Source organism: Aquila chrysaetos, chromosome Z, assembly GCF_900496995.4.
Source record: "Aquila chrysaetos chrysaetos chromosome Z, bAquChr1.4, whole genome shotgun sequence".
In the NCBI taxonomy this organism is placed as follows: Eukaryota; Metazoa; Chordata; class Aves; order Accipitriformes; family Accipitridae; genus Aquila; species Aquila chrysaetos.
The window spans coordinates 23,293,892-23,321,240 of record NC_044030.1 but is presented as its reverse complement, the minus strand read 5'-3'; the positions used below and the strand labels follow the sequence as shown (position 1 = coordinate 23,321,240).

General features: G+C 39.5%; 1 protein-coding gene across 4 annotated transcripts in view; it reads right to left on the bottom strand.

The window, feature by feature from the left end:
* Nucleotides 1-27,349, bottom strand: part of MCC (MCC regulator of WNT signaling pathway) — a 224,389-nt gene that overhangs the window by 44,771 nt on the left and 152,269 nt on the right. For all 4 annotated transcript variants that reach the window (XM_030005850.2, XM_030005851.2, XM_030005852.2 and 1 more), the window contains 4 exons: nucleotides 20,574-20,716; nucleotides 12,928-13,064; nucleotides 8,819-8,982; nucleotides 3,422-3,628 (listed from right to left, as the gene is read on the bottom strand). In XM_030005850.2, coding sequence (XP_029861710.1) covers nucleotides 3,422-3,628; nucleotides 8,819-8,982; nucleotides 12,928-13,064; nucleotides 20,574-20,716 — 651 coding nt within the window. The remainder of the gene's footprint in view (nucleotides 1-3,421; nucleotides 3,629-8,818; nucleotides 8,983-12,927; nucleotides 13,065-20,573; nucleotides 20,717-27,349) is intronic.

Below are 27,349 nucleotides of genomic sequence, written 5' to 3'. Positions count from 1 at the left end.
TTTTGTGTAAGAACACAAATATTACTTTTTCTAGTACTATTTAAGTCTGTTACTACATATAGCAGTCATAAATAGTGCTGACCTGATTACAACCTTATTCTCATGTAATAATAACATTAATCCCACGAACTGGTACAGAAGTTCCCCGGCATCTTATCTGTATTACTGGATTCAGGATTATGGTCAGCTATATGTGAACAGTTTCTAGGCCATTGACTGGCCCAGACTTAAATCGATTTTATTTTTAATATGGCAATATCACACAGAGGTAAAATAAACCTCTATGTTATGACATTAGCCGCTACACTGCAGGCACCCTACAGAAATAAGCGATTACCTCATTTACTAATGACCTGTGAGAAATAAATTCCATATGTATATTGTTTCTTAGCCACTGTTCTAGAAAGTGGCTCAATCTGTTAACTGAGCACAGTAAATACCTAATTAAATTAAATCTCCAACAAGCCTGAGAAAAATGTATTGAAAGCACTCTGCTTGATTACAGACATTGGTCTAAAGCAACAGACCTATTGATCTGGTCAACTTCAAGCTTATTCGCTTCACCCAATTTAATTTGAGAAAAACAATAACTAAATTTTAGTTGGATCTCCCTTCGCACTCTCCAGGGAAATAATCTGAAGTGACTCTGAGTTCAGGTGGCATGCAGAAAATATTTAATAGGTCAAAGAAAACCATGGACACCATTACATTAAAAATGCAAATACTGTTTCCAGTGCAACAGTTACATACTGTTGCTGACAGGGTCATATGCCACGGACAAACTTCTCTGGTGGGGGCAATAAACCAGTTGTTCTGCAAGTTCAGGATGATATTAAAAACCATATTTTAATAAAGTGCTCTATAGGTGCAAACTAAATGAAAACAACTGAAAAAAAACCCTGCCAGCTGTGCCTGAATATGGAGGCTGCTTGATTTTGTTACACTCTGTGCCAATCCAACATTAACCCTTTGTCTACTGGGCAAGACATCTATCCAATCTGTCCAAGAAGAATTTCCTTAATTAAAGAGGAATGAACATTTAAACTGGCTTGCTGTATATGAGACAGCTCACAGTCTCTACAGAGCAATTCAAGACTTACCCTCTCCAGGGTCAGTGGTGTGAACATAACTCAGGTCAGTAACATCCCACTGCTGCTATCATCCGACAATTGCTCTAGCCACTTACATGAAACAAGTTGATGACCTAGTTCTGTTTCCATCAGAGATGCTTCCATAACAAAGAGGCATCAGTAACACATGCAGCATCCCTGCCAGCAGTTCCAAGAGACAGGCCAGCAACTACTAGATCAGCATGATTAACACACTATCCTTTCAGTCCTAGGCCCTGCCTATACTAAGGAAATTGTGAAATACTCAATAACATAGCCAGTACTTGTGTGGCTCCACAAATGGTTGGTTCACTGGGGATTCCAATATAGATTGACGAAGTCAAGCAGTATCCGTATACAGAGAACTAAACAGCATTTTCCCCATTATCTGATCCAACCCTCTGTTGCTGCTGGCAGCCAGGCAAAACATAACAGTTTTGTGCAGAGATACTAAGGCTAGCTCTAGGATTAATGCAGCTGTATTAACTGGGCCAATTAAAAGTACGCTTTTTTGTCTTCCTTTGGATACAATTCTAATGTAACCATCCTGGGTTTAATAGGTATCCCTGCATAGTCACACATTTCATTATACAAACATAACTTTAGTATTTTAAAGCTCCATTTTCAAAGTAGCCTGTTAGTCAGTAGCCTTACTCCTTACTGTTTCTCCAAAAGCACAATCCTCTTGTCTGTTAGACACCTCACAGTCTGATTTCTGGCCTAATACAACCACAAGTGGTGTACATTAATCTGTTCTCGCTCCAGTTTGGTCCCTAAGTTTGAACAGCCATTAGCTCCCATTCTTACTTGCTTTCTCCAGCGCTTGTGAAAAGAAATCAAATTCAGATTTTGCTGATCTCTGGTGATCCCTGGTGATCACAAACACCAATTCTTTCCCATTTTCTGTTTTTAACTGAGGAGCTCCTGGATGTCGGCATAAACTCTTGTTACCAATCTTCTAAGCACCTTAACTTGCATTCTGTACCTCTCAAAATTTAAATCTTTTTCTATTAATTCTATCCTCAAGGCCGTCTATTTTTTTCTTGTTTGATATCCCAACATTGATCCATATCACCTGTAGCGTCAATATCTGCATTTGTGTAAGCAAATTTCACAAGCACATGTTTCTATTCTCTGCCCGCTTGCCACCCCCATTCCCCCGTCCCAATCCTGCAATAATTCACCGGGTGTATAAATGCTACTTCTGTAGCTCAAGGGGTAGTACTGCCTCTGCTTAAAAAGAAATGTAATTATAAAAGCAGTCCAAAAACTTCAGGACTGAAAACAACCTACACTTATGTTATATAATAAAACTAAATTTTACAAAGGAAAAGTTGAAGTGGTCTTGTTTTACATGATAGCAGATTACTATTCTTCCCTCGTCGCACACACCTTTTTTTTAGTGTTAAGAGAGGATAGTTAGTTTTGCAAAGGTAATTTGTGGCTTGGTATCTGAAGATTGGAAGTCTCACAAAACGCCCCTTCATGCTAAAATGATACACTCGCCACAAAACAATGTTGTTTTAGAAGCACAGTATTTGCATAAAAGGTTGATCTGCTGCCAGTAGGTGAAGAGCAACACTTCCAATAATTCTATCAAGATACAGTTGTCTCAATTGTCACTCAAATTGAACAGAAACTTGAAACTGCCTGTTTTGAAAACAAAATTATTTCATATCTAGTCAAAACTCTGCAGATTTAAGAGGGACAAAGTCAACAAATTTTAAAAGTAACAGAGATTGAGGTCATGTTCTCTCCGATCTTTCATCTTTTTCGTGAACAAATTTCCAGGCTTTTTTAGTCTGGATTCCATACAAAGCACAAGGCCTTTATCTGACCTTGCAGCATCATTAAACGTAGACAGGGAAGCAGGACATGGCTGGGACTACTCATTGTTCAGTTCTGAGAATTATTACCCACTGACAGGAGTCCTGCTCTTTTTCTTTCTCCTAATCGCAAATCGAATTCCCATTAAAAACAAAGAAATATTTGTTGTTTACAGGAAAACTCACTAAATGAACATCTGCTTTTTCTATAGACAAGTTACATATGCTTCCTTAGAGATGAGTATCAGGTTTTCTGTTAACACATGATTTCTGACATCAGCTTGTTGTACACCTTGGCTGTTCATCACACACGCTTTTTCAATTATGTTCAGTTTTGTCCTAGTTCTGTAACTTGTATAGCTCAGCTTTAACAACAGAAAGGCCTACAGCCAGTACAGGAAGCAAGATTAAAGAGAAGCTTGTTCTGGTGACAAAATTATGCAGGCTAGGAGGAACAAGAAGCCATCATCTATGCAGCACTCTTACCCTTCTACGCAGTCTGTCCCTTTCTTCACGAATAGCATTCATGGTGGCCTTGGTCCTGTTCAGCTCCTCCTCTTTGCTACACAGCATGGCCGTGAGGCTCTCATTCTCTTCCCGTAAGCCAGCTAGCTCCTTTTCCCATCGAGATCTCTCTTCAGATAGATTTGGATAAAGGTCACGTCCCAGCACACCCTCAATCTCTTCCACGGTCTGCAAAAATACAGTCATCAAAAAACAGAAGGAGGCAGAGAAAGATTATTGAACAGAAGTAATGGTACACAGGACAGAAGTGTGTAACAGGCAACTATATATACTTGCATGTACACACCCAGCCCCACAACACCATCAGTTTGCTCTTTTGTTTGATAAGTAATGTCAAACAACATTATTGCTTATTTTGTTTGATAGTTTGACCATTTTCTTAAAATATTTCATACTGACCAACAGCAAAGCTGATGGATGTTTTACATGCAAATAAAACATGTCACCCATGAGTGACAGAAGTCCCAGTAGTTTCACCTCAGAACACTTTAGAGCAAATCAATGACTCCTTGTCATGGGTTAGCACGGTGTTTGTTGGTTCCCTGCTTGACTAACAGGGCAGAAAAGTAGAAGCCTGTGAATGTGCATGGCATGGGGCCTTTTTTTGGTTTTAGGCCAACTCCGTAAAAGGGCAAGGAAAAGAGTGGGACAGTAAAAAACCAGGACTCTTCTTTCCCATGTTCCTGAACATGTTTTCCTCTAGGTGACAGAGAGATGAAAGAAATAGAACTCGCCTTGGCTAGGCTTACGTTATACCAGAAGACATTACAGCCTTTGTAGTGCCTAAAAAAAGCTGGGCTCCTCTGGGACATATAATGCCATTCAGCTTTTCCCGCCCCATCCCCTTGTGCAGAACTGTGCCTTGTAGGCACCATTCAGCACAAAGGATATTCAGCAACTTCCACTGGGTGAAACTAAATACACACACACACCACCAGCAAGGTAATACTGCCATGCCTGAACTTACCTACCGTCAGACTGGTCATTCAACATGTTGAAACACAGCATAACGCTCAATGTGTCAGGTAACTACGTGCAGTTCTGATTCTACTACACAGCGTATGCTGTGCCTGTATCAATTTTTTTCACTTATGGAAGACCTTTGCAACACGCAAAACCCCTCCAGATGTTGCTTATAAGCTTTTGAATCTCTCTGAAGGCAGTCTGCATTAAAATGGTAGGAAGAAACATGGGAAATAAGTGAATATATGATATAACTAGCAACCTAGAAAGTTTCGTTTCATTGGATAACCCAAGAACAAGTTATAGCTGAAGCCTATACTTTTCAGTTTAATATGGAAGATAAATAACATGTACCAAAGTTAAAAATAGTCTGCTTAGTTGTATTATTGAAAAGGACTTATTTTTTATATATAACAAAAATTACTAACTGAAGTTTAGCTCCTTAATTTGGGGCACACTAAAAGAACGAACCAGAATACAGCTGAAAATGACAAACCAAGTTGAAAATACAACCCCACTTTTTTTCTGCAAGAAATCTTCCCACTGTCTGACACTGATGTGTCACTGAAATTTTATTGTATGTCTATTATAATGGAAAGTTGGTTATTTACTGTTATCAATTGATTAATCTTAAAGAATAAATCTTGGCTACAGCAAGACTCCTTAGTGAGGAGGAAAAGACACTCGTACAAAAGGAAAACTATTTTTAACAACTAGTTTAAGATGCCTCTATGGAAAAAGCTGGGACAAAACTTTTGCAGTCAGGTTCAGTTTATCCTTTTAAATTGTATTTCATGTCTCTCTTACATAAAACTGCCCTACATTTAGAGTCATAAATACAAAACTCCATTGACAGAGTACCTACAGTATAATTCTGCTTACATATTTCGTAGTAAGCTTAAATTACTTTTCTAAATGAGCAATGCCTTGCAACATCTCTGTAAGATGAAAGAAGCCGCAGCTCTCCCTTACATTAGTTTCACTTGGACCTGTAGGTCTCAAACTATGACAAGGTAAGTTATTTCAACACAACGTGAGGATGAGTTCAAGTTCTGAATAAGCACAGGGCGGTTAATCTTACAACTTGAAGAAAAGCTCTGTAATGGCAGGAGCATTCTCTCTTGATGATGCTAGCTTTATTTTAAACTGTCCCTCTTCGCTGCTGTCTTCTTCTCTCCCTTCTTCCCCCAAACATCCTCTCCTCTTTCACGCACTTCCCCTGCTGTTTCCTCACCCCTCTAATGCCAAGTTCTGCTGCTGCCTCCTTCCTCCCCATACTCCTAGTGTTGCTGTTTCTCTAACCCCTCCCTTTCCCAAGCCTCTTCTCCTCCTCAGAGCCTCCTGGAGCAACACTGAAAGAGGAAGGGCTGTCATGAGGAAGCAGCGGCAGTGGCTCAACACCAAGGAGGTATCTTCAGACAGAGAGGCTGCTGCTCTTTTTCCAGACTCCATTGCTACCGTTGGCCCACACAAGTACCAAGTTCAGGCAGTGACAGCATCAGCACGCTCTGACAGTTGTACTAAGGGCTGCCCTACAGCCCTTAACAAAGCTGAGGGACCTTTCTGCTTGCTTGTATGCTCCTTCATTTTGATGTGATCAGTACCGTTTTGCTGACTGAACTATTACCACAATTCTCCGGTTTGATGACCAACATGCTACCATCCTCCATGGTAAATAAAACATAAATATTGTACATGGATATATCTACGTAAACTACCGGGTTGTTTATTTTTCTTCAAAGCAGTATTACAGAGCAGTTTTATCTGGCATGCTGCTGTACAGCAGATAAATTCAGGTATAATTTCATGGATTACAAGATTGAATTACAATGTAATGTTCCGAGCACAGGGCAGGATGTCATATCATGGTAATTCCCGTCTTGTCTCTGACACTGTCATCAGTACTCTCTGCCTTAGTTTCCTTTCAAGAGGAGCTGTGTTACAGACATGATATTAGATTAAATCAGCAAGTGTCAAGTTTAAAAGAAGCAAAAAGCAGCACTTTTTCACAAGGCATAACTCAACGGTAGCGTTTATTCCTAATAGAATTTATGGAGGCCAAAAATTTAGATGGTTAAAAACCACATTAGATACAAACATGAAGAAAATTCCACCCATGACTATTAAACACAAAGACATCATCTCTGGCTCAAGAAGTTCCTAAAACCACCTTGCCAGAAGCATCTTTGAAGGAGGCAGAAGAAAGACATACTATGCACGTCCTTTTTGATGCAGTCTTTCTGCTGGCATCTGCCACTAGACAGATGGACTTCTGGTCTGAACCAGTGCAACTGTTTTCATGTTCTAAATGGTTCATGTTTGGAAATATTTACATCTTTTTTTAATCGGTAGAGTTTTAGTGGTAGGTATCTGCTACTGATAGTTATTTACTCTTCAACATACACGAAGCATTAACCAGCCTACTCTACAGAAATTTTCTTAAACAAAGGATAGTTTTGTAACTGTTCAGTTATCAGACAATCTGATAAATGTCATTTCAAGGTCTTTTCATTCTTTGTGGGACAGAAACAATTGAGCTAGCTAGGGTCACATGACTTGTATAAAAGAAGAAGAAAAAAATAGTTTACCAGCAACAGCATTAAAAGAAACCCAGTAAAATTTAACCATCAAAGCAGAAGGATTCAAAACATTTAAATGCATTAGTTCATCAGTGAAGACAAAAGCCAACACTCAAAGCAAAAGACAGTCAGAATTTCAGGCTTCTGTTCATGATTCCACCTGTTTTAAAAATCTCTCAGTTCTCTGTCTGAGTAAGCAGGAAAGGAGAAATGACCTGCAGCCATGGGTGGAAATGTGGAGAGGGGCTCCACGTGTAGGTTTTGCTATATTAAACACATTGATGACATGCTTCCCTAGCACATAACTGGAGCATCTCAGAGATTCATATCTTCCTGAAAGGTTAATAACCTTTGCATGCTATCACTTGTCAAACACAAACAATCCCAGGCTCTACAGCACAGGCACTGGAGAAAAGCTTTCCCCAAAAATGGCTACACCATGTAGAGATCACCTGAAAATAAAAGGCCTGCATTTCTGAACCAGGAAGAAGCTGCTGACAGTTACTTGTCATTATAAAGTTGGACTGCAGTTCATTTGAATCAACAGTAAATAATGGGGTTAAAATAAAAAGCTTTAGAATTAAGCTTATGGCAGCTATTCTGACATTTTGTTGAATCCACCTCCTGCAGAGGTTCTCATCTTACCTCACTTCAGAGACCTCTGTGGACCTCACACAGATCAATCTCTATCTGTTTTCCAGGATCTACAATCTCTCTCTTGGTGAATACTGACTTCTGAGAACACTTAACCCTAAAACTTCAGAAAATACTGGGTAACATTCAAAGTATTGATCCTAATCCTCCAACACACTCAAATAAACTGCTTCAAGACCGTTCCCAAGAACCCAGAAGTCAGTCTGTCTCTCTCTCAAATATACCCACATTCTTCAAACTACTACTCAACGTTAATTTCTTTATAGGCCATTATATCCCTCAGGCACCACCAGGCACAGATGGGACCATTCCCAGTAGTATACCAAAGGGCTAAGCTGTCTAGAATGGTCACAGACCTCCCCACTTTAAGAGCAAACTGTCAATATATTTGTTCTCATGTAAATGAGTCAGTGACACCTTTCCATCCGACGCAGAAAACTTGTTCAGCTCTTTCCCTATATATAGTAACATACTCTACGGTTCCGTCGCTTTCAGGTTCTGAATTGCAATCCCTTCATTACCTGTGCTACCTGGCATCCCTCTTCTTGTTCTGTTACACACACAATAAAACCAAGACATACAAGTATCAGCTGAATTACCTGTTCCTGTGTCTGGCTTGTCTCATTAGAATTAATATACCCTATATGTTTTGTGTTAAATACTAGCTTCGTATTTTAACACAGCAAAGGCACAACTTAGGCATAATATATGGCATTTTATCTTCAAATTTCAGCGAGTACTACATATTGTAATTTTTGTACATGTTTGTACAAAATGTACATTTTTGTACATTATTGTAACATATTCTGTTACTGGTCAATGACTAGCTCTGTGACCTTGGGCAAGCGACGACTTGTTTGCTGGATAACCTTCAGAAAGTAAATTAACTGCTGAGTGTCCCCATTTCTCTTATCTCTGCAATGAGCGTAAGACAAATACATTTCTGATTTGAGATCAAAAGTCTGTTAGTAGCTCCTCCTGTGCCTTGGAGAATTCAGTGTAAAACAGGTGTATTACTGCCTACCCAACACACCCCGTGAGCTGAAGTTGATTTCTGTGAAGTACTCTGACACCTTTGGAAGTAAGGTGCTATTAGTACCGAATGCTACCAGGTGTCTCAGGCAATGTACATGGTGCATTTAGAGCCTAATGTTACTGTTACCTTAATGGCTAAATCACAGTGTTCACTGGCGGTAGTGAGTTGTTCAATATGTCTATCCACTTCTGCGACCGATAAACTGCAGCTGCTTTTCTTCCTCCCGCAGACAACATTTTCCAGACCTGTCAGCACTCTTTGCAGTTCTGAATTCAAGTCACTACAGTTATCTAAAAGAAAGCAAAACAAAACAAAACAAATATCGCAACAATTAGTGACTCAGTGAAAAAACAAACTCTAGCCCAGGAAATGCCTGCTGCAGAACAGCTAGGACTGATACCGTTCAAGGAATGTCCTTGCAATCTGCTGCTTTTTCCTCACCAACTGATAGGCTTAAATACCATAACCACATCAACTGAAATCATGAATTACCTCCCATCTGACAAATAACACTCCCCCTACTTATTTGAAGTGTTCATTCTTTCTTCAAAAAACTCTCTTCTCTGAAGGACAACATTTTAAGACACCGCATGCTCACATACTCTGCCATTTCTTTTTTGTTATTCTTTTTGCCATTCAGCAGCTACTATCCTGATTTTATTACCCTCAGAGGGTTTTCTCTGTAAATTCAACATTTTTTCTGCCTGGTATATTCATTGACATTACGACTTGACATTTCTCAGAAGAATTTTTGTGGTTGTACTTAGGCACTGCTTGATTTAAAAAAACCTGGTGCTTACAGAAATAATCCCTACTGACTATCTCAGCACCTGTGTTTCATTTTTATAACTATTTCTTCTTCAAATGCAACTGCAGAATATAAAGGAATCATAAAAGCACACCTTCTTCTTTGCTATGTTCCATAGTAGAAACATATTAGCACTATATACAACAACACTATTTTAATTATAAAATGCAGGAGGGCATCACTTTATTTTCTGTCTTTAGGCAAAGCTCTTCTAGTGCCTTTGGCACCACCACAGCGTCCTCCTTTTCTGTGAAAACAAGTGGGTCTCAGTACCCTGCTAGCTCACTTCATAAATTATTTTCGTTTTTCTTAGGCTCACATCTTGCAACAGACTGTGGCAGTTCCGAAGGCAGAGACATGGCAGAATTCACTCTTGTGCTGTCTCTCGGATGTGCTAGTTAGTATTTCTGGCTTACTAGTTAACAGTTTGCAGTAACTACCAACGGTACAGCACACAAGTGGTGCACTATGATACAGCGGTGTGCTGGCAGTTCCTATACCTTACTAAAAACAGTGGCAGGCATTCTTGCTGGAGGGTGTTATTTCTATACTACTGCTAAAAGTGTTTCACCATGGTCAGAATTCCCTAGCAGCCTCATGGCTGTGGTTCTTACAGGGGACTAAAGTAGCGGGCATTGAACTGTGTCTGAAATTTAATCAACATGAGACACCAGATGACTGTAGACTGCCTTGAAATCTCTCTGTGCACGAGAGGACTGAGAGCGGTTGGATGAAGGGATGAGATGGATCAGAAAGCAAAAAACTGTAAACTCGTTACAACAAATCTAACTCCACAGCCTAATGCACATAAACATGAACCTACTGCTGACCAAAAAGAAGAGTTTAAAATGATGTCACAATATTGTATGAAAAATGTGAATGGGCAACACATACAAAACTTTACTCTTGAAGTCATATTCACTAGTTCTTGACTAGCAGCCACCCATCTGTTGTAATAATTCCAAAAATCCCTTTATAATAACTCACTTATGAACAGCATATACCACACACGACGCTTAATTGTAAAAACCTCTATTTTGTTTGCTTGAATTTGTTTGTTTCCATCTTCTATAACAGACATTTTGTCTATTTAAACAATCTTCACGAGACCTTGTATGCTGAGTTTTGTTCCTACAACAACATTTTCCCCAGAAAATAAGGGTTTTCAACAATGAAAACGCCACTTCTCACAGAAAACCAGTACAACCCAATCACAAGCTCTGCAAGACGTACTGGAGAGCATTCGTAGTTTTAACTCTTGGTGTTTTATTTCCTGTAGCAATGGAGCAGCTTATCCACATGCATTAGTGTATCATGACGTATTACTGTTTTAGTAAGTCACTGACGCTCATTCCATTAGGGCAATAACCAAGGTCATGCACATGGTTATTAGGTCATAATTTTTTATCCTTACATACCTGTATATAGAAGGATGAAAAAATACATACATATTTGTGTATATATACATGTGTGCATACACACACACACACACACATATATATATATATACACAAAAGGATTTATTTTCACAGGAATACGGAAACAAAACCCCGAAAGGACAGAGTCTATGTATAGAAGAAAAACATGGGAAAAAAGGCAAGAATCCCTGGAGTTAACATTCTTATTTTGTCCATTGCTATATTTCATTTTATTGCCATGTTACCCACTGTTAGCAGAAACTTAAATGGATAACTTGCTGTTAATATACACAAACCCTGCTTCAGCTCCACTCCATGAAGAACAAAATCAAAGCCCTAGCCCCAAAGTAAATGCTGAAAAGTAAATTAGTTTGAATCTTTTTGTCAAAAGAAAGGAGAAAAAAAAAGGAAAGAAAATTAAAGAAAAAAGAAGTCCTCATGTTAGAATCTGTTCAAGTAGGAACTTAATAATAAGCATTAACTTTTGACAGCAAAACCACTCATTTTTTAAGAATATAAAAACCTCTACTTAAAATACCTTGACTCCATGCACTATTTTGTTAAGAATACTTTGAATTCCATAAGTTAGACACTTTGTGATTACATTATTATTAATATTATTCTACCAATGTTTCTAGAAATTAAAGACACTGAAATACAAACGTGCTGTGGCAGGTCTTGCATTTATAAACAAATACAGCTCCAGAGCTGATGTATTCATTTCAATTTAAGAAATCATAAAGAAAATCTCTTTTATACAGTTGCTTACAACATCAACATGTTTTCTAAATTATTAAACTCCACTCGAGGGCAATGAATACTATGCCCAAAAGTCAGCCTGCTCTCAGGTCCATTCCTCTAAAAGGCACTGTACTGGAAAAAGCAGCAAAAAGTTCTCAATAATGAAGTGCACTGCTCCAAACAAGTGGAAAATGTTTTAATACAGTTTCTTATGTATGGTAGCAAATATTGCATGTTGCACTATAACCATCAAAGCCTCATGTATAGGTAACAGCTTAATATTTAAGGATCACAAGTTCTGCAACAGTCTTAAGACTTAAGACTGCTATTTCAACAATTTCCTGAAACAGTGCTCGTGTACGGTATCACCCAAAGAAGCTCCCAGGCACCCAGCTAGTTTACCTAGGGAAGAAAATGGAGACCAACTATTTGGTTTTAAATATAAATTAAGAGAAATAGTATTCTGAAGAGAATTCTGAAAATAAGTCATAGTGAGGATTACACCAGACTTGTGTTCATCTACAGCTATGGTCCTCAGCTACTGTGCCCAAACACTTAAAACATTATCATACTGAAGGCCTAGAATCTGCTCATGCTTATGTCGCAAACTTTATGGAGTTAATTATTCCACACTTGGAGGTTCTTCAAATGATCAGTAACTGTGCTTGGATGACAAAATGGATGGAATTCTGAAGTAAAGATGCTTGCCCTCTTAGTTCTCAATCAGAAAAAACTAGTTACAGACTGTCTGGAGGTGCTCCCTACTTGCACAGTATTTGAATGTCTTGTGTCAGATTTATCCTTGTCTAAATCCATTTTGGTAAGCTATTCCATACTTTAAAAATGCTCTCAATTTTCAAAAAGTGCAGACATCCTTTATAGTTAGGCTGTAAAAGAACTGGACAGACAGTTCCATTCCCCATGCTTTCTCCCTCAACTTTTACTCCATCTGCAATTCTTTTCTAGAGTTAGACTACTTTACAGGCACATGTAAGGTATGTGAACAGCTTTTTTCTCCCTCTTCTTTCCCAAAAGTCATGAGCTCTCCTGAACAATCATTCCATTTTAGATTCCATAGCTATTCTACATCAAGGCACAGAGGTTACTTCACATCTAAGTTCATAGTCATGGGGAAGTTCAGCATTTGTTGTGATTAACACAGCCTAGATTAATTTATTTCCTCACCAAACGTTTGGATTTGCATTTCAAAGCCTATGATGCCTTTCTGCTGCGAGAAGGCATCTTGTCTACTAAGAAGCATAACTCACCCATGTCTGCAGTGACCATGGTGGACTGATTCTCTGGTACTGAAACAGAATTCTGGTCCATGCTGCGTGAGTCTTCGTTAACCTCATGCTGGCTGTGGCTGAGCTCTGACCGCAGCTCTGAATACTCATCTTCCTCCCTGGGGGAGAGAGAGAGAGCAAAGGCAGAAATAAAATCCTCTGAGGAAATACGTATCTCCGTGACTCTTATTTCAGACCTGTAAGCTGAGCCACAGGATACAATCCACACAAGTGTAAGTGTTCGGCCCCACTGGCGGAGAAGGGTTTATACCCTTCACGGCGAAGCAACTGTGCTATGCCCATAACACCCACTTGCAGCAGCCAGTGCCTGGCTTCCACTTCTTTATTCCCACGTTCACTGTTACTCCAGACCACTGTACAAGGAAACAATGCGTGGAACTGAGTGCAAGCAAGGATGTGTGTAAGAAGGACTTACAAGGCTCTGCAGTAACTCTCCAACCGACAATTCTTAATCAGCACCAGTGGCTTTTTATCCCAAAGTGGATTAGCAACAACCAATTTTGGTCTCTTTCTCAGTTTCAGGATGCCATTGGCTTGTGTGCAAAGCAAGCATGCACACGCACATACCTGCATATGTGGATCAAAATGTTCTTGGGGACAGGTAGGTTTTTCATCTTCTCAAAAGGAAGCGAACAGATAAGTGAGTATGGTGCTGAACTGCTGGAGTTAGTGGAAAATAAAAAGCTTCAATTACCTAAGTTTTAACTTATTTGTCAAGCTGGTTCTACTAAAATAATTGAGGACACAGAATACTTTAGCTAAAGCTAAGAAGCTTAAAAAATTAGGGCTTTTCCCTCCTGTCTCTACATGAAGAGTTCAAAGCACTGGGAAAGAAGATAAGTAAATGAATAATAGCTTTGCCTAAGAGCATTTGTAAACATTTTTTCTTTTGATCCACTTGCTGATTCGACTCAGGATTTTTTTTTTTTTTTTTACTTCCATAGTGACTGTTTTGACATTAGGGTATATATTTTACACATGAGAAAAATGCCACGTTATCCAGGTGCAGAGCCGCTCTGATAAGTAAGCAAACAGCCATCATTTTGTTACACACTAAATCAGAGATTCATTTTGTTGCACATTCAGCAGAAAAGTGTGAGAATGAAACTGTCTGGATTTGGAAACAATAATAAATAGCAAAGAGCTATCTGGGGATCTGCATCTGGGAGGGGCACCTGTAATGTTAAGTCTGCTCTGCGTACGCTACATGGTGATGAGTGTTTCTTGCAGAAATATTGCTGGGTTTAGCCTGGAGGTGTGTCTGGATTTGCCAGGCAAAATAGCAGAGAAGATGGCCCATACACACAGGGAACAATGACAGAAGTAAAGTCTGCTCCCAAAGTAGGAGAGATGACAATTTATGAACCAGGCCAACTCAAAAAAGGAATTTCAGCTTGCTTGCCAAGCAGGGTTTCCCAAGGTACTGAGATGTAATCTACAAGAACTATTATGCTCTTTTACCCCTTACATTTGCTTCATTGCAAAGAAAGTCTGACTTTATCAGAAGCACTTAGTGACTATTATTAAACAAAAATGCAGGTCAGCTGGTTAAAATTGAGATTTAGATCAAAGAAAGGTCTTTAAGGTACCATGTAATACATGTTTAAGAAAGTGTGAGAACTAAATCATGAACAGCAGGAATTAAAACAGTGTAGTGAAGACACATAAGCGTGAGTTAATATTCCATGAACTCATTCATTATTAGCCACAGCACAAGCCAGTAGTAATTAGCTTTAGACAAAAACAATTACCTCGCATTCAAACAGTTGCATGTTTTTGATCTGAAGGTAATTCATTTTTACATTGATGAAACAATTAGTCCTACATTTTTAAGATGTGAATTACCTCTACAAATGTACAAGAGGCTGTATTGATCATAAAACAATGCCACACACAATAATAATTTCTCACCACTTCTTTTTTGGCTCTTGTTGCATAGATTTTCTGTTTAAAATCCAACACAGCTTCATCTAGCTAGCACTAGTGCTGTTTTTTCAGTTTAAGCACCCTCAGTATCTTGGGGCAGTTGAAAAGTACGTCATGCGGCAGGACTCACACCCTTCTGACGGCTCAAGCCAGAAGTCAGTTTCTGAATGAACTAACGCTTCTAAGACCCAACCAGAGAGATCAGAAATCCATTTCTGGTAAAGCGGCAGCCAGGTCAATCGGTTTCTCCACCAGCAGCCTGATGGGGAGCAGACTGAGGGCTAAAAACACAAGGGGGAATTTGAGGGGAGCGGTGCACCACAAATACAAATTCTGCCTTTAAAACTGAAGCTGGCAGTAACAGAAGGTGCTGTTTGAGACTCCCCCTTTCCCAAAACAGAAGAGGCCTCCAGTGGCACTGGAAATGCAAGGCGCTCAACAGCTGACAATGACTAGCCACCGAACTCCTGCCACACCACCCAAAAGGTGGAGGCATTGAAACTTCCTTGTTGCTTCCTTGTTGCTAGGGCCTTGCTGGAGAAAGCATGTATTTTTTCTCCTATGGGTCCCCCCCTGCCCAATGGTTCCCAGTTGCTGGAATGTCATGGTGAGTTGGAAGCAATTAAGATCAGATCAAGCTGTTCTAAACACAGAGCTGCCTGGGATCAATGCCGGAGCAAAAAAGTGTGTTTTACAGCTATGTCTGCACTTATTGCTCTCCTCATGTTCGGGTGCAACTGAGAGGATCACAACTGCTGCACAGACACTGAGAAAAACTTGATTAAGTAGTGAGCAAAACGGTGTACTTTCAGCATCCTTTCACACCGCTGACGAGTTCTGCCAGGACGCTGGCAAGGTGCACATTCTCTTCATGGCTGCAAACAGTGCCTAGTTTCACACCTCAGGTGCCAGCAGTTTCTCAACAATCATTTTACTTGAACAGGGATTTCTAAAGCTTTCTAAGCCCCTCAGATAGAAAATACTACAGGTGTTACGCGCACTGCAACCCAGAGATGGACTGCTCCCTGTGTATACACACTTAAGGTCCCTCTGAACTAGTTCACCTGTTAACAAATAATGACACACTTGAGACAACATGGGAATTAATCACTGAAGGCGTGTGGGGCTGGGCATTGTATGCTGAAGCCAATGCTATCACACCCACACTGCCATTTGAATTGAATCCAAGTAGCTTCCACCTGGCAAATATTTAGAAGCTAGAATCAGACCTCCAGGTAATTGTGAAAATATAAGTGCCATGTGTTGTTTCTCGTGATGCTGTAGTCTATTCACTCTCCTTCCGCATTAACTCCAACACAACCTACTTTCTGAATGTATTTCAGAATAAAAGCTTTAAGTCTGAACAAATGGTTTTACAACAATGGGTTACAAGCTTCTTGACAACTGTGTCAAATAATCCTTAGCAGGCACTAATATTCAACAGAGTGTATTTCTGTTTGGTATTGTTAAAGTTGCCTACTATTTTTTAGAGATGCACAGATGTACCCAAACAGCGACTGGTTTAGAACTAAAAGCAATTTGATCTCTTCCTTTTTCCTTTTGCTGAACCTCAGTTTGACATCTAAGAAAGACTGTCAGTCATAGGCCAAAGTTGGTTTTGCACAGCCAAGTTACAGATGATTTTGCCAGCCAAAGACATGATTAAGAAAAAGAGTTGAGTTTGAATGAATCTAAGACAATATTAGTAACTTCTGAAGTCAGGAATATTCACCTTTAACCTAGATGTAATCCCTTTTAGTACACTACTGTGTAATCTGTAAATCCTTTCCATGCTTCAGAGTTATCAGTTGTATCCTTTATGTCCAAGTATTTACAATTTGACTCTGTAACTGGGAAGATCCATTTGATTGGCTTTGCTGCCTTCTAAGTTGTACACACTTGGGGAGAAAATGGGAGTAGGCATACACCTTCTCAAAGGACAGAGAACCTTTGCAATGCAAAAAAAAATCTCTCTTCTACAAATTGAAACAGCAGAAGTAGGGGTAACGATGCCACCAGCATCCATTCGACATGCTAACAGTAACCCCAAGCTAGCATTGCTCAGTGAAAGCTGTTCACTCTGCAAGAAGCTGACAAAAAGTGCTCTGCACAATCATCATAGGCTCTTCTGCCCAACAGTCTTGAAGAGTTTGATGAAAGCCCGTGACTTGACTTTTATAACGAATTTAAGCAAAATACTAGCCACCTCCTCCCACTCTCTCCCTAATAGTGTAGACAAGAACAGTGAGACACTGTCACACAATTACAATTTTCCAAGAAAAAAACCAAAGCCAAGGTTTATGTTTCCAGACTGCTCAAATAAAAAAAGCATCCTTATCCTAGTGGGCCACTTCTTTAGTGGTTTTTTGCTCCCAAATTGCTACCTTCTTCAGCTGGTAGTGGGTAAATTCTGCACTGTCACACATGAAGAACTAGGCAAGCAAGAGGCTTGTCTACTTGCACAATATGAATATAGGCAGCTCTCTTTTTACCCTTAGTTTCAAATCAGTTACAGCTGTATTTCAGGGGTTTTTTTTTGGTGAGGTTGGGCTTCCAAACCAGCTGGGCTGTCCAGAGCAGCAGCAGCAGGGAGATGAGACAATTGCAGACGAATGTTGGCTTGCTCCCACAACCACGGTGACCTCATTTTCCTTAGGGAATACTGGAAGAACGCAGCACAAGAGCAGCAGCTAACTTCATGTGGCCACACACATGGAACTTGTTGTACCCAAGAAATGGCTAGCAAACCTAGAACAACCCTAGAAACTTCTAAAAATACTCCTGTAAGATTACTAAGATCAGCGTATCAGATATACCTGGGAAGAGGCACAGACATTGGCATGTGACTTAAGCTCTCTTCTAGAGCTGGCGTTACTAAACCACATGAGCAAAAGCCATTACACTTCAAGCTGTGTAAAACTCCTGACACTGCAAGGGCAAAAAAAAAAACCATCAAAAAACAAAGAAAGAAAAATTCTCGGAATGGAGAATATTAACTACCTTATACAGCCTGCCAACACTCCTCAGACTGTTGCAATACCTTACTCAGATTTAACCGCTCTTTCTGCTTACTTTCTGCCCTACTTTCTGAGGGTACTACTCACATTCAAACAAAGAGCTACAAATTTAAAGATAATACAGCTCAAGGAGGATAGTCAAATACCCTCCTTGAAACTCCAGTTTCTTCTAATTGTTTCCAGAATATTTTTGGGTTTTGGAAGGAACCATGAAGCGTGTCATAAAAGCGGCAGTACACCAAGCTACATGTTAGTTTATTTTTACACCCTAAAAATGATACATGACAATACTGAACAATCTCCTTGTCAGCACTGGAGACACATTTATCTGTTCTGCAATTAATGTAAACTCAGGAAAACTGTTTCCATATAGACAGCCTAAATTTTGTGATAGCACAAGTAAAGCCTCCACTCAGCATTACTTGCAGGTATCCAAGAGACAAATCAAAACTAAAATCCCTCCTGTATTCTAGTTTAAAGGAAAGTATAAATGCTGAGGCGCTAGCAGGGCTGTGCTCCCAGAATCCTTTCTCTACGGACTGTTTTGTTCCAGCTCCCGGGCTCGCAGTCCCCATAGCCAAGGGTGGAGTGCTGTGAGTCACACCTGTCCCAGCAAGGACCGCAATTACACCGCCCTTGCTCCATGGGATGCAACAGCTCAAGAGTGACGCAAGTAGATCCCAGAGCGGATTTACAGAAAGTCACAGCAGGAAGTATCAGTTTTCCTTCTTTCAATTGTCTTTACAAACCCTATGGAATCCCTCCAATTCTACCTCTGCTTGCTGTTTTTAGGAGGAATATTATTCCTCTGTTCCCCAGACACCAAATTATTGGCCTACCAGAGAAAACGTGCTATTCCAATCAATAAAGGAAATAAAAAAATCCACTAAGTTAATGAACATTTTTGTTCTTAGTAATAAAACCAGAACAAATAAAACCAGAGGAGGCATCCTAGCTGTCTGAGCAAAACAAGCTCTCACGCAGTATGTCCAAACAGGTGGGGCACGGCACTGGTGGGGCACGTGTTGCAGCAGTGTTGTTCTGATGCCTTCAGAAGCCTTCATCCCCCCCGAAAGGGGCAGCCAAACTGCACTTTTCATGAGAAGCAGCATGCGCTTCCCATCAAGCTTGGTTCTTACGTCTCACTTTCCTGTGCATGCTACAGATGACTGGTTTATGGACATGGTTAAACATTCACAGTATCCACCCAATCCCAGTATTTTGTAACTGAACACCACTTGGTGTTTAGCTTGCCACAGGGACTCAAAAAAAAAAATTTTTATGGACTCTATGTAGTATTTTTCTTAAATGTCACAGAGTTCTTCTGCCATTCAAGAAAAAAACACCAATGCAGCTCTCATGCTTCTCAGATTTTGCTTTCAAACTAGTCTTTTCAACTGGCAGAGCTTTACCAGAGAGGAGGGCGGGATGGGCTGCCAGTATCATGCTGTAAAGAAAGGTGACTTGAAACAAGACTAATGGGAAGTTTGTCTGCAGAGGTATCAAGCATGAGTGAACATGGCAGTCCCAGGGATTTTTTCAGGTAAGTACTACCAGTTTAGAAAATACTTACCTGAAAAATCTCACCATGATCATAACTAGTTATGATCATCTCAGAGATGGAAATATTTCTCTTCTTAAATAACATCAACATAATGTGGTTCTATCACTGCTTTTATAGTGGTATGTATGTGTGATGACACTTTCTCTTATTTACCGTACACCAAACCTTTTTCTTTTTGTATATAAATATTTTCATGAAACGTTAAGTAAGTAGTTGTAACAACATTGCCTGGTGCTAGGAGAAACATTTACAAGGGAGAACAAATGAAACAGTTATCAAAAAACCTTGCAGCTAATAGGCAAGGAAAACTGAAAATTTGCTACATGGGCAGAGCACCGTGTCAACACTACCTATGAAAGCGTGAAATCTAATTTGATGTCCTCTACAAAATCTACAGATTCTAGTAGTTTAGTTGCATCCTCATAAGCTAAACTTTTAAGAGCTCCTCCTCATTCTAGTCCAACTTACTCTAGGTTGAGAATGGGTAAGAGCAAGTGAGGAAAAATAAAGTGTTTTCCTGCAGTCAAATGTAAAGTTTATTTTAAGACAGTAACAAGTAATGAACTAATGTAATTCCCCAAGCTTTGCTGCTCCAAAGACAGGCAACAGCCTGATTTGTACCATTGCGTTTTGTCACAAATACCAGTACAAGTAGATGGAAGACCTACTGAAATCCATTTGAGCCATATTTCTCTCCGCAAGCGACTTGGCTTAGGTCATCTATAGGATGCCACAAAATAAAGTTAAAAGCAGAGGTGCAGGCTGGATGGCTACATCTTCCTTTATCCACCATTACTATCACTTATCTGGTACCTTGGCATGTATGTTACGCTCAAGGAATATTTAGATGGCACAGTGCAGTTCTTCACAGTGCTCATTAAGCTTTGCGAAGTGTGATTTTGCAATAGAGAATGTACCGCTTCTGAGCCTCGGGACGATACTCTGCAGAACACATACCTTGACTATGGGCAGCCACACAATACCAATCATAACAAGCCTAACTACCTTAAAGTCATCATCAAATTATATTTAAAGTATAATTCACACCGTGTTTTGCACCATTCTTACATTGGCCCAGAATATCGAGGAAGTTGCTGTACCTTATTGTTGTTCCCTGTAGTCGATCAATTTTCTTATTTAATTCGGCAATGATACTGTGCAGCTCTGTGATTCGTTCCTCATAGCGTAGTGTTGTTCGCTCCTGCACGTCTTCATGCTCTCTCATTAGGTGGGATTGTTCACACTGAAGCAGAGAAGCAAGGAACAGAAAGGGTCTTATGAATAACTGCATAGAGATCAGATACAAGGCAGAAGTGCACACTGTTAATGGTTTTCTTACTCATCAAACCAATACTGCCCTAGCAAGAGAGAAGGACAGACACAAAATATTGACAGGTACACAAAGGTAAGGTATGCAATTGCAAGATTTTAGGAACTGAAAGACTATGCAATGTACTTTTATTACTATTTTTTTCTAAAGGGCAGAAGTTGCCCTTCTTGCTTGAACAAAAAAATGCCACTTGCAACTCAAAATAGCTATCAATGTCTCATCTTTGAATCCATGAACTTAATGATGCATCATGAATCTTCAAGGATCTTCCCAACGTGGCCTGAATTAGAACAAGTCCTAAGGCAGAAACCACATTATTATAAAGAAAAGTAACCACACTTTGAGGATATGACTTCTTCTCTAGTATGAGTATTTGTTTTTATTAGCCTTTAAAGATAACATAGCATATTTTTTATTATTTTAATCCTCTACAATAAAATGCTTATTATTTGAACAATTAAAAGGCTACATGGCTGCTTGTTTTTTATACCCATCATGACATCCTCCTTTTTCTTTCCAATAGAATTTTAAATCCAGCCTCTCTGGCTTACTCCTCATGCCAGCAAACACTCTACTTCAATTACAGCAAACAATTACAGTCTACTGCAATTACAATGCAACAGTGCATGCTGATTGAAGTTATGCTTGGTAGTGGCTGGAAAGAGCAAGACTCCTAACTTTTTGCTTCTGGCCCCCTGCAGGAAAACAGTCAAGCCTCCTTGCAAACACAGAATGGTATGTACTACTGTCCCGATCCAATGTCGGGGAAGGTTTCGATATGATGCCAAGAGCGAGATTAAGACACTAACAAGGTCAAATGCCATATAGTCAAAAAGCTTTTATTATCAAAAGTATCAAAAGTGGAAAATGGTGGCGATAGGATAGAATGGAAGAAAAGGTAGAAATTAAGCAAGCTGTCGGGATAGGATTGCTAGGTTAGTCACCACCATGGATCCAGCGGCGTCCCATTGGTCCTCAATCTTCAATTCTTTGGTGGTTAAAAAGGCCGCCACAGCTTGTCTCTACGGGTTTTTATAGGGCATATTTCGATGATGTCATGCGCTGCAGGTTTCGTCTATCGCATGACCTTCGCATGATTGACACCAGATCAGCTCCAGCCCGTTTCCTCCCCTGGACCCCTCAATGGCCTGGTAATCGTCCTTATGGACAGAGGGGTGTCCTGCTTAAACCGGCCATCTTAGAGACAAAGGGCTCAAGATGAGCAGTTCACAGTTCCTTAGGATGACAGCCCAGTCCCTCACACCTAACAATCTTTGAGGCAAATGGTTCAAGATAACAATTCAGTCTCTTCTAACTACGCTGTCAATAAAAGAAAAGTCACAAGCCAACTGACAGTATAAAAATCACACTCGTTAACTGAAGACCTGCATTGTAATGTCCTAGCAGCATTTCTAAAGGCTACAATTTATAGTATTGGATGAGGTCCTCCAACATTACTGTATCGAAACTTATTTTTTCAAATCAAGTAAACACTCTATACAGAGGTAACTCCCTCAACCCTTTGTATCATAAATATGAAAATTATACCCAAACCACCGGGTATGCCAGCATTTTCATAGTTCACCCTTATACTTTTTGGCCACTCACATTCACAGCTCAAGAACATCATCTACATAAAAGGCTGCCTGAAAACTAGAATTTATGTTGAGTTTCAATAACATTTTTATTTTAAATTTTAAATAAAATTTATTTCAACATTTTTAAATTCCAGGAATATGCACATTGAAAGGTAGCCCAGACATTAGAGCACCCTTCCACAGACTACAACAAAATGGTTTCTTACTCCAGCTGGAGTCAAAAGCATTTTCACCTGCATTAAGACAAACAGATCGTATCTTCACACTGAAGAGAGAGCAAAGGGTCACATTTTAGAAGACTGATAATGTTCACCTGGCTTTTAAGACTTCATGTTGGCAATTGACATGGTTATACACGTATATTATAATGATTTTTATTGTAGGATCATTCCACAACTTATTTCTCACGTTTCCATATCTTAACATTGTATCTGGCTGAAGAACTACCAGGGCTCTCAAGTGCAGCATTAACACAGAGAAAACGTTTAACAAAAGCTTTAGAACAGATTTAAGTGCAATAGAGAGTTGCTTATTCTGCCCTTCTAAGCGTAAATTTCCTCCGACACACATTGATACCCACAAATGCTACCTAAGCATTATCCAGATCAATCAATTACGTGCACTGTTTTTTTTCTTTTAAACCAAAAGATGTTTCAGATGGAGTGTGTAATAATTATTTTCAGACAATAAATAAAAACCCTACCACAACAATTTTTGTCTTTCTAAGCAGTGCACTGAAAAGCAGGATTTGTTTATCTTGAGTGAAGATATATGGACTCTTGCTAATGGACCTCAGCCACATTACCAGTCTTGCTTTCTGTTTTCTCCAGCCATTTCTCAGTCACCATTTTTCAGGATAACCATCATCTAGTGACAGACATACTTTGCGAACAACAAGCAGTCTGGCAACAGAAGACAACAGCTTCACATTTGGTTCTTTAAAAGGGCTCTTGGATTATCTTGGGCAAAAGTAACTGGAAAAAGGCAGAAAGGAAACCTTTGTGAAAGACAGGACATGATGCTAAGATGTACTGCTGTGCCTTGGAGGTGGGTACAGAGTTATGTCTCATACGTTCTAGTCAGCCATGACAAGCCTCAACTAAAAAAGGAAAAAGCATCTAAACAATAGAAACATAGTTCAGTATGAATCCCAAAATGCAGCAATGGAAAATTCTTCTGGTTATACAGGATTGCTCCTTATTACGGCACATTCAACTCAAAGCTTAAAAGGGAAAAGAAACAAATGCATTTTTTGGTAACCATTGCTAAAGTTTTTTTCTGGGACGCTGAACCTGTTCATCATCCTCTTTAGTTTGTGTCCTTTGAGTCTCTGAACAATGATATGACACCAGTTCCTATTTATTTCCAAGGTGTACGCGTTCAGCTCTTGCAATTTATTTGCATGTCACTCACATAAACTTTTTAAGATAAATACCTTACACCCTTTTCCTCATCCCTCTTCCAGCCTCACACTTCAGTTCTGATCAAAACCATTAAGAGCTCTAATTCTCTGAGAAAGCAAACACAGGGGTAATCCACTGAGAGGATGCAAAAGATGAGCAATTGTTGAGGATGGGGAAGAAGTTTCCAGCACAGTTCTCAGTGTAAGCAACCCTTAGCTGGTTTTTGATACAGACTAAAAAGGTTATTTCAATTACAGTATAAATTAACAATGCCTGGAAACAGCTTTTTCTGACATCTTGATGCTGGGAAACAACCACAAGAGCAAGAAGAGTATGAGGGAGAAGGATGATAAAATATTTTAACCCAAGGATATTGTCTCAACACATGATTCTACTGCCTATTAATGTACACAAATTCCTAGCACAGTACATACTACCAGTGAAACCTGTATATTAAATTTGCAGTGTTTAGTCAGAGGACAAAGAAAGAACCACCAGCAGCAGTGCTTGGTAAGAGATCCCCCAGTGCCTCAGGCCCTGTAAAGACAAACACTGGCAATGGCATTGTTCACCAAGAATACAAGTCATCACCTGAATGAGCCACAATGATAAACCTGTCTAACAGGCTCACAGAAGCTGAAAATCTTTGCTCAACTAATACAGTATTTTAATTTAAGGGGAGTGGCAGATTTTAAAGTGGCAATCCATTCACCTAATTTTAAGTATAAACACAAGTCCATCGTGCCAAATCCTCAATCACGAAAACATGCATGGTCAGAATTAATTGTTTGGTTGTATATTGTGTGTACATGTGATGTGGAAGAAGAATACAAGTACACAGGACTAATCCATGCAAGATAAGGACATCACACAACAGAACAGGTAACTTCAACATACATCCGAACCCCACACATTTGTATTTTGAGTTACTTTGTTAAATGAGAAACTGAAGCCTTCCTGTAAAGTTCACATATTCTTATATGCCTACAGAGTGTTAGTTTTATTCTTATACTGAAATTCTGTTGTGCCCCCCTAAATTCTGAATTAATGAGAGGATGGTAAAGAATTATTACTGCAGTAATGGGACTTACTGCTGTGTCATACAGGATCTAGAATAATGCAGCACAGTCTTTGTTACCCTGTGTTTAGAGCTATTGTAAAATTCCAGAATTACAAGGACTACCTTGTGAAAGGAGATGAAATGATAAGAAAGATGTAGTAACTGAATTGTCTATTCTTGTTGTATTTGCTGAAACGTTCAGCATGTTATTAAATCCCATGTTCTATCACAAATCTGCAGAACTCAGTGTCACAGGATGTAAGAGATGCGAAGAATGTGGATGGCTTAGGAAGAAGATTATATAAATCCATGGAGGATAGGACCATGGAGGACTATTAAATGTGATGCAGCCTCCTGCTCACAGATGTTTGTGGAAAGGAGGGGGCTATCAAGGAGCACAACTCTCCATATGAGTTTCTTATGCTCTCCCTTCAGACATCCACTATTTATCGTTCTCAAAGCCAGGATACCGTGCCAGACAGAACTACTAGAAAGCACTACTTTTCTTCTCACAACTACAGAAACATTTTTGGAAGAAGACATTAGTTGTGGTTGACCAGTACTTCACAGTAAATTTCATTCAAGAGATCACTCCATTGCCAAATTGTACACCGATACTAACATAGAGACAAGGAGACCTGCTGTCTTACTGACATAATAAAAGGGTGTAGGCAAATGCTGTAACAGGTCTCCACAGACTGCAGTTTTGGAAATGAGCATGATACAACAACCAGTAACCAATTACATCCTTTCACAAAATTTTAAGCACAGGATATCCAACTATCTTTCTTCACCATTTGTCACCTATTACTTGAATTGCGGTTCCCCAAATCACCTCCGCTCTGCACAACACTAATCCTTTCTTCCAAAGTGTCTCACGTGCCTAAAGAAATGATGGGAAAGGTAATACCAAAAATGTGTTTTAAGAGCTGTTTGTTCCAGAGAGCATTTACCATGCCAGCTGAAATGAAACATGCACTGCCTTTGTAAGTATAGTCCAGATGCAGAATAGAGATTTAATACTGACCCACTAACATCCAAATATGGTCATGCAGAACCTCAAACACCTCTCATTTAATTTATGCCTTCTGAACCTCTGATTCGCATTAGTGAGGAAGAAATGCATCAGAAAGAGGTTGTAGAGGAAACAATTAGATGATATGATACATGATATTAATTTGGATGAATCTCTGTGGAGTGGGAGAAAAAGTTCAAAAAATTATGTTAAGTGGAGCATCTACTTGGAAATGACGCAGTTAGAAAAAGAAGAAAAGATAAAGTGGTTTCACCAGAGCCTGTCTAGTACTCAAACACAGCCAACACACTGAATATATGAGTTGTGCTTGTTTAATGGCTTATTCCTTAAGGAAGGTTGTATTTTATTTAGTACACACCCCAAAAATTTTCTATCCACTTGAGGGCTTTTAAAAAAAAAAACCAAAACTTGAAAAGAGCCAAAACATTAAAACTTCATAGAAATTGTTCATTCAAAAGGAATTTTTTAATCTGAAAGCTAGCTAGCATGCTAGCTTTCAGATATTGTGATTTTATGTTATGCACAGTTCGGGTAGCTGTCATCACTACGTTTGTGTTCACAGGTACACAGCCCAAGATCACGTAAAAACCCTCAGCATTACAAACTGAGCACTACGTACACACGCGTAATTGATAACCCACCCAAGAAAACACCAACAATCTTGTGCTGACAGAGCACATGTTAATTGGGATTAAGGATTGATCCTTAATCCCAGTCACCATCAATAGGGATTCATTACTATATGGGAGCACCTACAAGGCACTCTTCATTGGCTGAGAGATGATACATGTATTTTTAAACAAAGATCTGGAAATAAAACTAAAACACTAACAAAAACCTGTGGTTAGCACAAGACCCTGCAGAGTTGTAAGTAATAACAAAGTCAGTGTAGTCACACAGAATGACGTGCATCATTTGGACACAGTGGATCCATCCGACTGTTTAATGATTGTCAAATGCAGCCTCATATGGAACTGTATGTCAGAAAGAGGACTCTATCTCAGAGTGCAGCAGAAATTAGAAAAGGCTCTCAGGATTATAGCTGATAAACAATGTTAACTCCCAGCATGGCTCTGGCTCACATATCGAAGGAAATAAAAACATAAAAGTGTTTTTATTTCTGGATGTTGCATTGACGGTCTGCATTAAGAGTATCACTTACAAGCCCCAAAACCTTAAAATTAGCTGAAAAAACATCAGAGAATGCAGACAAGGGCCAAAATATGGTTGGAGGACTGAAGGAAAAGCCTTAAAATCTAGACTGCTTAAACATTTCTACATTTGGCTTGAGTTTAAGTAACACACACTTACAAGACCCTACCAAAATGCACTGAATACTGAAGACTCTAAATTTACAAAATCACAGAATGGCTGAGGCTGACAGGGACCTCTGGAGGTCATTCATCCAACCCCTTACCCAACTCAGGGAGGGTCACCTAGAGCAGGCTG